At 50.7% G+C, this 12,147-nt stretch overlaps 1 protein-coding gene across 2 annotated transcripts in view; it reads left to right on the top strand.

The window, feature by feature from the left end:
• Positions 1-12,147, top strand: part of WIPI1 (WD repeat domain, phosphoinositide interacting 1) — a 188,648-nt gene that overhangs the window by 126,184 nt on the left and 50,317 nt on the right. For both annotated transcript variants that reach the window (XM_069199848.1, XM_069199849.1), the window contains exon 7: positions 1,336-1,406. In XM_069199848.1, the coding sequence (XP_069055949.1) occupies positions 1,336-1,406 (71 nt within the window). The remainder of the gene's footprint in view (positions 1-1,335; positions 1,407-12,147) is intronic.

The following is a 12,147-nucleotide window of genomic DNA, read 5'->3' on the forward strand; positions in this document are numbered from 1 at the left end:
GGTCAGCATACAGAGTCAATCTTCGTCCTCAGGAGATCAGTTGATTCGCCATCAGCCGGGGAACTCAGCAAAGTTCAGCAAGACAGGATAAGTAGGGACACTTCCCTCATAAGGAGGAGAAGTATAGAACGGGCAAGGTAAGGGTGAGGATGGTTTGAAGAGTCAAACAGCAAAGTCTTTAGGCAGAGTGACAAAGTGTCTGGGTAATAGCAAGAGTAATTCGCCATGGCATCTCCTAATGGCTCCTCGTGTCAAAGGTTTTTATCCCTTTTCTGTTGTACAGTCCCCTAATTTCTAATTGGGCAGGTATGGCACACCACTATCTCCCTCCAATGGTTTTCCAGTCATACCATCAAAATTGTCACCTCATAACAGTTCTCACCTAGTTTATTGGTTCTTGTGATTGACGTTTCCAACGGGTAGAATGTCCGGTATGATTTCATATTCTCGTGGTCCTCTCGCATCCCCAGTCAGTAGTTCCATTGTCTATACCGGTTTAGGCGACCTTGTACCTTTTGCGAGTCTACACTGTTGCATTCAGCAAGAATGTTTCCTTGAGCAAGTCGAGTTTCATGAGAACGGATCTACTACAGTTACACTCATCTTCTAGCTTCTGGAAAAATACGATTACATGTCCTTCAGCAAGTCAGCACACTGCACGTTAGAAAAACATATTTAATATGAAACCATGCAGCTAGGCCCCGACTCATGCTAACTAAGGCCTAGTGAATTGATTAGCAAAACCTTAATATATAGCTCTTAATACTAATACAAAATCATACATTAGAGCATCAATAACTCTTTATTAGTCAACTTTATTAGTTCCCATATATACTGGCAGCCACTCCCCTTGGGCACATTTCGGACTCACGTTTAGTAAAACATATTAATACTTTTTCTATGCAGCATTATTGTGCATTAGTTCATAAACATTTAATGCAAATTTTGATTATAAGAGCTACGCTCCAACAGGTTCACTGTCACTGAAACTCTTCCACTGCTCGTAACACGGTCACCCTGTCTCTGATTCACATCACATTTCCACTTTTCACAAGGGATAGTAGGCGTGTAAGTGAGGGAAGGTTAAGTACAGTGTGCTGGCATTAAGCCAGCACCTACATTCTCTCTCTCAACATCGCTGACACACTCACACCTCCCCCGGCCTTGTTCGTATTGAGGGAGTTGTTTGTTTGAAGGTAAAAAGGCGACCTTTTCTTTTTTCGCAGCAACGCTTGTCTGCATGTTCCCAGAACTCATCAGCACAGTGAGTCCGTCGTCGCTGTTTCTGGAAGCATACCCTTCCTATCCAATGTGCTTGTGTTGTGTTCTCTGCAGGGCACAGTCATCCGTGTCTTCTCCACACCGGAAGGGGAAAAGTTGTACGAGTTCCGGAGGGGAATGAAGAGGTGAGCTGTATTTCAAGCTTATGGTTAACAAGAAATCTGACGATGAAATACCTAGGCAACTAGCCGTCGTGCAATACCACAATGCATAGTAATAGTTATTTGTGTATTACCCTTCACAGAGGTGAAAAACAAGTCATGGAGGGGGTAAGTTGCTGGATATCTTAAATGTAGGAAGGTAAAAATAAACTACTTCGTTTCAGTAACATTGCAAACCCTGTGCGGCTAAATGCAGCTCTCTGACACGTTGTGCGTGGTTGAATGTTAGTTGTGAAGCTTTTGTGCCTGTAGTGCACCACACAATGTTATCTGCGATCACGTTGTCATAAATTAGTAATGAAAAGGAAGCATATAAAATACAGGATGCAAAAACTGTTTGCGTAGGAAAGTATAGACTGCCTATTTCAAGATTAGTTATACTGAACGGCTTAATGTTCCAACATGATATAATGCTGCATGTTGGATAAATGCTCAGCTAACGGCATAACTAGAATGTGAAATGATCCAGGATTCCAATCCCAGGCCCAGTGGTGTCACAGTGTATACATTTGGGAAAGGCACTCTGCACCTGTTTCTCCTTTTATCGCTCCCCAAATGACATCAGTGACAATCTGCATTGTTTCAAGAAACGAAACGTAAACAGGTCCTTTTGCACACCAGAGTAGGACAATACTTGCCACATAAGGGACCAATTTGGGACACCCTTCTGGCCAAACTTAGAGAGCAACACAGTATCCATAGGGACGACTCCCAAGTTTTAACTAGGAGTGTGTGAAATTGAAAATACTGAAATTTTCTAGCTATCGCGTTTAGAATTTTCAATTCTATTAAGGACACGGAGGCGAGGATTATGCTGCTCTTTCTATGCTTTAATAAACTTCAAAAGCCAATTAGGAAGCATTTTAACAAAAAACGACAAATCCCATGAACCCACCATAGTGACATAATAACCATAGAGTTCAATCCTATAAAACTGTCCTGACACTAAGGCTCTTCCTCTTTCGGAGGGGCGTGGCCAAGGACCCGGAGATGGCGCACGCCTGAACTTCTCGCTCCGGAGGGGCCGGCGAGAAAGTGCTTGAAATCGTGCCCTCTCCGGGCCTGCCGAGGTCCGAGTGGAGGGACTGGGCCGGAGGAAGTGGCCAAGAGGGCGCGGACCCTTGCGGCGACCACGGAGAGTGCCGGGGGCGAAACCGGCCAGCTGTTGGGCTCGGGGCCCGGAGGCCTGAGAGCGTGGCCGAAGCCGCGGCCTCGCACTGGGCCGAGGCCCGAAGCGGCGTGAGGGCAGACGGAGTGGAGAGGCGGGGGACCCCGGACGGGTCTCCCCGCGGCGGCGCGGGTTCCGGAGGGGGCCCGAGAGCCCAAGAGTGACCGCGCCTAATCGGGGTGTGGCAGGGCAATGCTCCTAGAAGCGGTCGGCCCCAGATGAATACGGGGGCCGGCCTACGAACGAGGTTTGTGGCCGCGGGCGGAACTGCGGGCCGAGGCGGCACGAGGGTGATCGGCCCGAGGGCAGCGGGGGACGCCAAGGGAGTCGCCGGTTGGGGCCCGGTGGCCCAATAGTGGACACGTTTTGAGGCGCTGCTCTTAGACAAGAGCATGACCCCAGAGAAGAAGAGTGGGGACGACGAGTGGCCGATAGAGAGAGTAGGAGCAGCGCGACACCGGGGTGACGGTGTGACCCGGGAGCAGGCCACGAGGGCGCTTGACTGGAGGTGGAGCTCGGGGCCCCGGCAAACTCCGAAGAGGTGAAATGATTAGAGGAAAGCGGACCCTGGTGAACCCCTGTAGACATCGGTGAGTTCGCAGTGCGACTGGTGGCCCCTTGGGGTAGAGAGCCAGAGAAGAGTGGCCCGGGACCGCGCCTGCCTGAGCCCCCTGGGGGCGGACTTGGAGCCCGGGGCGGGAGGATCCAACTGACAAGATCAAATCAGCTAGGCAAGAGGAACAGCCTGTGGAACCGGTGAGTGGCGGATCGCGCCCTGGGGGTGAGCGGAACGTGGAAGGACCAGTGGATAGACTTGTGGATTCCCTCAGGCGCCCTAGAGGGCCGGAGACCCCTAAATGAGTAGGGCAGGGAACAGTACAAGGGGGATTAGCCCCAGAGGGGTGAAACAGGGTGCCCAGAAATGTTATTGGTGCAATAAGGAAGCCAAGTGGGACGCAAAGCGGAGCCGCGAAGAGGGGAGACAGACGTGAGCCCACGATGTGCCAAAGGGCCAAGAACTGGAGAAGCTAGCGGCTAAACAGGAAAAGTCGGCGTAAAGACCCCCCGGCGCCGCGGCCCGAAAATAGCGGGTCTGGACGGAGCGCAGGGGCCCAGCTGAGGATCAACCAGGAACAAAAAAGGTGCTGCTTATGGTGAATGGAAGTGACGCCCTGGAGTGGAACTATAAACATCATTGGGGCCACTGCTGGGGCCCCTAGGGCAAGGCCGGCAGCCAGTCTGATGTCCCCCAAGAGCCGCCGCAAGACCAGAACCATGAACACTGCGGTTCCGGCTGAGAGCGGGGGACCGGGCACGCAGGACCACGTGCAGCTCAAAGTCCAGGATACTCTAGATAAAATACTCGGAGCGATTGAGGACACAAAAGCAACGCTGCAGCTGGAGATAAGCCAGGTCGCGGTTGAGGTGAGCCTACTGAGAGCGGACCACCACAAATTGGTGGACAGAGTCAAAGAAACAGAAACTGCACTGGCGGACATTGCACCAAAACAGAAAGACTTGGCGGCCGAAGTGACCTCCCTGGTTGACAGAGTGACGTGCCTCGAAAAGAGAGCTGAAGACGCGGAAGGTAGGAACAGAAGGAGCAATGTACGCGTAGTGGGCCTCCCGGAGGGGGCCGAGGGGGCGAACATGGTTGAATTTCTGGAGAAGTGGTTCAGCACAACAGTGGCGCCCGGGCGCCTGACTCCCTTCTATAGGCTGGAGCGGGCGCATCGAGTGCCGGCGAGACCCCTTGCTCCGGGCAGGCCCCCCCGGGCAGTGATAGCTAAATTGTCACACCACAGAGACAGGGACACCCTCCTGCAGAGGGCCAGGGAGTCGGGCCCGTTCAAAGTCGCAAACGGGGAGGTGACACTATTCCCGGACTTCACCCTGGAGGTGCAAAATAAGCGAGCTTCATTTCTGACAGTCAAGAGAGCCCTAAGGGATGAAGGAATCCAGTACTCGCTACTCTACCCAGCCAGGTTAAGGGTAATGCTGGAAGGGAAGACAACGTTCCTCCAATCCCCTGAAGAGGCGTGGGAATGGCTGGAGTCAGACAGTTCACGGGCGGGAGGGCCAGCAGGAGAGGGCGCGAATGGGGGCAGGGCTCACCGAGCTCCGAAGGGAAGGAAATCCAGAGACCGCAGACGACTGGCGCCTACGCAAACACAGAAGGAGAAAGGAAGGAAGCACTGGAAGCAGCAGCACGCATGGGTGGCGAGGCATCCCCCCAGGAAGGCTCTGGGGATGAAACTGATGACACGCTGGTGTCCTCTGCGGGAGACCTGGAACACTCAGCCCGGGCCCCGAAGGTAACCCCACAAACGGCTGACGAACTCGGCTAACATGGACCTGCGGTGGGTGCCGGAGATAGAGCGTGTCATGGGAACTAACGGCCCCTCCGGACTTGGCCACCCCCCGGACCAGAATCTCGCCTATCCAAAAATGGCGAGTACTGCTGTTAAGAGACTAAACAAGTTGCACTGTTGCACAATTAGCTGGGCAACCTACAGGCGTAGAGGCGCCCTGGGGATCGGGAGTTGGGATACACAGTTAAAAGTTAATATGGCACAGTGGGTGGCGGAATTAGTTTGCGGCAAAGTCATGAATATGTGGAAATACAATTCTGAGGCTTGGGAGGGCCGGGTTCAATGTTACCAGTCTGAAATCACAAAATGGCAGATTACAATCTCTTGACCTGGAACGTTAGGGGAATGGGTACACCAGCTAAAAGGCACAAAATACTCTCCTATTTAAAGAGAAGGGGTGTACAGGTGGCACTACTGCAGGAGACTCACCTGGTGCCTGGAGAGGGAGAGAAGCTAAGACGCAGGTGGAGGGGGCAGGTGTTTGCATCAGAATACTCAGCCTATGCAAGAGGTGTATTAATATGGATCAGAGCGGGGGTCCCCTTCACAATGATTTCTTCTAACATAGACCGAGAGGGAAGATTCGTGATATTAGAGGGGAGGCTACACAGTATACCAATGGTCTTGAGCTGCATTTACGCCCCCAACCAAGACCAGGTACCCTTCATATCGGGCCTATCGAGACACCTCACACGCCAACACGCCGGAGAACTATTAGTGGGAGGTGATTTTAATGCAGTGATAGACACAAACATGGACAGATCCACCCCACCTCTACAAGGGGCAGCTACAATTAGAACAGCCAAAAGGTTAGGCGAGTGGTTGGACACGTGGGGGTTGTCGGATGTCTGGCGAGTGCATCACCCAACTACTAGGGATTACTCTTACTACTCGGGTCTTTACCGGGTGCACACTAGAATTGACAGGGTAGTTTGTACTGCAGGCCTGATGAATAACATGACACGCTTGGAATACTTAGCCCGCACCTTGTCTGACCACAATCCCTTGCTAATAACGATGAGGTTGTCGGAAGATAGACCCCCCATACCATCATGGAGACTGTCCCCCTCAGCACTTGAGGACCAGGCGTACAGAGAGGCCCTGCACTGTCACCTAGCAGAATATATTGAGACGAACAGTGGGTCCACCCCATCTAGGGCCTTGGAGTGGGGAGTGGGAGGCACTCAAGGTGGTGACAAGGGGCTTCTGTTTGGGGCAGTCAGTGGGGGTGAGGCGCACGCTAGAAAAGGAACTGGGAGCCCTAGAGAAGGATATGCATGATGGGGAGTTGAGACAGGGGAAGGCAGTCCAGGAGAATGGAGAATACAGCCGTGCCCGCAGAGAACACTCCCGTATTGAAGAGCAGCTCAGATGTCATGATAGGCAAAAATACATAGCATCCTTGCAGGCGGAGGAGGGCAGATCAGGAAGGCTGCTGGCATGGCTGGTCCGCCCAGGGGGGCAGGGTGAGCCGGTCACATGTGTGCTAGATGGGGAGGGATCGCGCAGACTCAGACCGGGCCCCATAAATGACGCATTCAGGGAATACTACACGCAGTTGTAGGGGAAACCCAGTGAGCTGCGGACGGAGGTCTTTGATAATTACTTACTACAAACTCCACTGCCTACACTGAGTGCAGAGGAGAGAGACGGCTTGGGGGGTCCAGTGTCGGTAGAAGAAGTAAACGAAGCAATAGCACAGTTAGCACCTGGAAAGACCCCAGGAACAGATGGCCTCCCCATGGATTTTTATAAAAAATACAGATCACTGCTGGCTCCCCAACTGATGGAGATGTATGCGGAGGCACTGAAACAAGGAGAGCTACCGTGCACACTGCGGGAAGCCTTGGTGGTGCCACTCCCCAAGACAAAAGACAGGGAAGCTTCGGTGGCGGACTTTAGGCCTTTATCAATGCTAAACAGCGATTTCAAAATTCTTAGAAAGATCATGGCTGCTCGGCTACTCCACCTTATGACCAAGCTAGTGCACGCTGACCAGAACGGTTTTGTCCCCGGCCGTAATACCTCCCTGAACCTGAGACGAGTTTTTACGGTTCTGCACATGCCTAAGAACCTGAGGCCGACAGCGGGGGTCTTGCTCGCGGTGGACTTCGAGAAGGCCTTCGATTCTATCAGGTGGGACTACTTAAGAACTGTGATGCTTAAAATGGGGCTGGGGAAGGAATGGGTGAAATGGGTGGATCTGTTGTACTCATCCCCACTAGCAAGAGTTAAGACCGGAAGGACGATTTCTAGTGCATACCCAGTATACCGGGGAACTAGGCAGGGCTGCCCCTTGTCCCCACTGCTGTTTGCTCTGGCAATTGAGCCCCTGGCCTCGCGGCTGCGATGTGAAGGCATGGGTAGGGGAATTGTGTGGGGTCCGGATGAGCATATTGTTTCTCTGTATGCTGATGATATACTTATCTACCTGAGAGACGGGACAAGCGGACTCACGTGGGCACTGGGGACGCTGGAAGACTTCGGAGACATATCTGGTCTCCGACTTAACCGGAGGAAAACATTTGTATTCCCGGTGCTGTCAGACGGCAAGCGCCCTGATGCGTGCCCAGCGGATATAAACTGAGCCCAGCGGACTTTTAAATACCTGGGCATACAGATATTTCACGAATTGAACAACCTTAGAGACGTGAATATTGGCAGGACAATCGGATCCCTGCGCACCTCGGTGGGGTTCTGGAGATCATTGAAGCTAACAATAATGGCCAGAGTGGGGCTCTCAAAAATGATCATGCTTCCGCGCCTCCTTTACTACTTTGCTAACTTACCGCTACAGGTCCCCTCTGCATGGTTCCGAGAGCTGAATGCTCTGCTCAGAGAGCTGATATGGGATGAGGGTCGCAGGAGAACCGCGCTTTCGACCATCTGTAGAGCGACACACTTGTGGGGGCTTGGTGCTCCTGACTTCGAGGCTTATTACTTGGCATCCCAGCTAAAATGGGTGGCAGGCTGGCTAGCGGGCAGGGGACGGCTGGACCTAGCTACCGCGCACGGAGTAATAGACACAGCTCGGATAGCAGCAGGTATGGTGGGCAGGAAGATTGCCCCCATAAGAGACAACATAATGTGCAATGTGGCGATGAAATGCTGGAAACGGTGCGAGAAAAGGACTGGGGCGGGGCCGCCGTACTCTCCCGCTCTGCCGCTGGCGGCCGTCGCTCTGGACCCGGGAGTGGGGGAGCGAGGGGGGCTGGGATTGGGACCATGGACGAGAGCAGGGATAGTGACAGTGGGGGGGCTATTCAAGGAGGGGGTGCTGAGGAGCTTCGCTGATGTAGCAGGGGGGGAGTGCCGCAAGGACAATTTTTACTCTTCAGGAGGCTGGTGCACACCCTGAAAGAGCATTGGGACACGATCAACGCGGAACCCACGATTCACGGGGTGTTGAACCTCCTGTTGACAGCAGGAGAGGAACCTCACTTGATTGCAAAAATTTACCGGGCCCAAATAGAAGCAGCAGTGGACCCCCTGCATTCCCTAAGAGAAAAATGGGTGAAGACAATTGGGCGGGATCTGTCTGAATCCGAGTGGAACAGAGCACTAGCTTATCCCAGGATGATCTCGCGCAACACGAGGCTGAGATACATCCAATACAACTATCTACACAGAACATACCTCACTCCTCAACGGCTGCACCGCATATATGGGGGGGTGCCCAGGACATGCCCAAGATGTGGGGACGGTGAGGCCGACTTTGACCATATGGTGTGGGGATGCACGATACTCCAGAGGGGTTGGGACGCGATGATGGCAATCCTCACGGAGCTGTTCGAGATGGAGCTCAGGCCAACCCCTGTCATGTGTCTATTGGGCCTTAGATCCGGCATCAAGTGGAGTAGGGTAGGGGTCCGTTTCCTTGACCTGTCCCTAGCCCTATATAAAAGACTGATTACGAAGGGTTGGAAGTCTCCCACTCACCCATCTCTGACAGAATGGAGAAGCGATGTCACAAGATGGTCCAGAGCTGAGCTGCAGGTCCTTAAGGCAGAAGAGGCCAGGGGGATACGCCAGACTCCCATCGCCTCGGAGTGGGAAAACCTAGTGACAAACTGGGACGACCTAACGAAGAGACCAAAAGCACCTGAGGGGGTGGGATGAACTAATTGAAATGGCCAGCGGATAGGATCGTGGGGGAAGGTCCCCGTAACTATGACAGGAGGAATACTAGGCGCCCCTCCGAGCCAGACGCGGAGAGTGAGAGAGCGGGGGGACAGGACACAATAACTAAAATGATAGAGGACGGAGGGGTGCGAAGCACAGGCCAACCCTACATAACAAGTAATGCCCTGACAATTGCCCCATTAAGAAATTAAGCAGATCCACCCACTTAAGCCAATAAGTATATTCAAAGTTTGAAGTTGAGTTAAGTCTGTTATTAGGTCACAATATCCAAGAGGTAACAAGGGGTACTAAAAGTACTGACAACATAAAAGCGATCTGATTGAGAATTGGAAATACTGATGTATAAGTATTATATTATAATATCATTGAAATGTACAAGTAATTGTAACACGCATCGCAAGCAAAGTATAACAGAGTTGCGGCTCAGTGAGCAGAAATGTACAATAAGGACAAAATGTTACAGTAAACAGACCTACATATGTAAAACAGCAAACAGTTAATAAAAATATATTTGGAAAAAAAAAAAGGCTCTTCCTCTTTCTTTGCACAAAGTCCGATAACAGCACTAATGCTGAAAAAGTCACAAAAGAAACCTGAGTCCAGACTCTTAAGAACAACCAACTTCTGAACCGGAAGGGCTAACATTACATCAACGACGTGGGGAAGAAGAAGATCTTCTGAGGGAAACATAGAGAAGACTCTGCAGCATTTATCCTCTTGGCCTAGGATAAAGAAGAATAACGAGCCATAAACACTGTCTCATAGAAGAAAGTGCAGACAACAAACAACGCATTTGTTTTATTTTTTTTATGTTAACAGGGTGGGAAAATTTTCAATAAACGTGTTTGTTCCAACATCATAACAAAATTCTGAAAGAAGAATAAACATCTCAAAACATAATAATAATAATCATAATAAGAATAACCCAGGGTGGGATAATCCTCGCCTCCGTGTCCTTAATAGAATTGAAAATTCTAAACACTATAGCTAGAAAAGTTTTCATTCTATGTCAGGACCGGAGGCTCAGATTATGCTAGTTTAAAGTCCTGTCAGAACCACAGAAGACGCATCCAGAATAGGCTTATAATAAAACCTTTTAAATGTGGAATCAGAGGACCAATCTGCAGCATTCAAAATATCTTCCAAACGAGAACCAAGAGCAAAGGATTTTTACGCCATAGCACCCCGAACGAAGTGCGCTCCAAATTTGGAAGTATCAATGCCTGCTTCAGACAAAATCCATCTCACCCATCGAGCCAGAGTAGCCGAAGAAACCGGTTTAAATGGCTTTTGGAGAGAAATAAGCAGTTGACCCAACATGTCAGTACTTACCTCATAATCTTTTAGGCATTGAACAACACAAAGCTTGTGATTATCCGGGAAAGCTTGATAGCACAGAGACCTGGTGTTGCATTTAGCCCTGCCAGATACAACAAAAGAAACACCTTCAGGAGAAAAACATCTCCCTGCTAAATGTAAAGCTTTAACATCAGAAACGCGTTTACAAGAAATGAGACACAGAAGGATAGTAAGTTTAGCAGAAAGTTGTTTTCTGGAAAGATATTTATTAGAAGGCCAAGAATCTAAAAACCGAAGAATGATGTTAACATCCCAGAGCTCAGAGTACCTGGGAACAGGAGGATTTAACATCCTAATGCCTCGAATTAGTTTACAAACAACAGGTAACTGTCCCACAGGTCTACCATCAAAAAAGACGTGACCGGCAGAAATGGCTGAACGAAAATTGTTGATGGAATTATAAGCCATCCCGAAGCGGCTAAAGAGGCCAAAAAATTCAGGATCAAAGTGCAATCCGCATTAAAGGGATCTGAACCCCGTGAAGAACACCAACTACACCATTGTCTCCAAGTGGAGGCATAACATTTGTGTGTTGGGAGCCCAGGATTGATTGATGAATTCCTGAGCCTCGTTCGAAAGGCCTGGGAGGCTCCAGTTTTCCCTGAAAGATCCCAAGCTAGGAGGGACAATTGACCTGACAGGATCAAGGGGTGGGGAGAGCCCACCAGATCCAGAAGGAGGTTCCAAATCCAGGGAAGGAGACCGGGGGGAGCACAGGCTTACTCCATCAAGATAGGAAACCAAGGCTGGGCTTTCCAATACGGAGCGATCAAAACCATATCCACTTCCTGTCTCTGAAAATACGCTAGGACCCTGGGAATCATGACAAAAGGAGGGAAAGCATAAGAGAGGAAAGGAGTCCAATCCTGGAGGAAAGCATTGGTTGCTCTCGCTCCCGGATGCCAACTGAAGTACGAGGGGAGTTGAGAATTCAGATGGGAAGCAAACAGGTCGATTGAGCAAGGACCCCATTTCATCATGATAGCCCTGAAGACACGTGGGTGTAGTCTCCAGTCGCTGGAATCTGTCAGGTGGCGGGAATGTCAATCCGCAATCACATTCCGCTGACCTGGAAGATACTCCGCTGTCACCGAAATGTGATTGAGAAGACAATAATGCCAAAAGTCCCTGTCAATCTCCATCAGTAAAAGAGAGGGGGTTCCCCCCAGTTAGTTCACGTATCGAACCGCTGACACATTGTCCATCCTGAGCAGAATGCAACATTTTGCTTTCCCGCAGTGAAACTGCGAATCGCAAAAGAGCCCGCTAAGAGCTTCAGGCAGTTGATATGAAGAGAGAGCTCTTGTTGAGACCAGCGACCCTCCGTCGATAAGGGACAGCAACAAGCCCCCCAACTCCATAGACTGGCATCCGCCTCTATGATCAGATCCAGGGAGCAGGGAAAAATGACTCCTTCACTCCATGCTTCCATGTGAGATAGCCACCAAGAAATTTCCATCTTCACCTCCTCTGAGAGGGGAACAGACTTGGAGTAGGACAAGCCCTTGTTCAGGTGCATGATCTTGAGGCGCTGCAGGGACCTGTAATGTAGAGGTCCTGGAAATATCGCCTGAATCGAGGAAGCTAGCAATCCCACCAGCCGGGCTAGAGACCTCAAGGATATAGTCGTCCTGGACTATGCTAATCTCAATTCTTTCTTGAT

Source organism: Pleurodeles waltl, chromosome 7, assembly GCF_031143425.1.
Source record: "Pleurodeles waltl isolate 20211129_DDA chromosome 7, aPleWal1.hap1.20221129, whole genome shotgun sequence".
NCBI classification, from domain to species: domain Eukaryota; kingdom Metazoa; phylum Chordata; class Amphibia; order Caudata; family Salamandridae; genus Pleurodeles; species Pleurodeles waltl.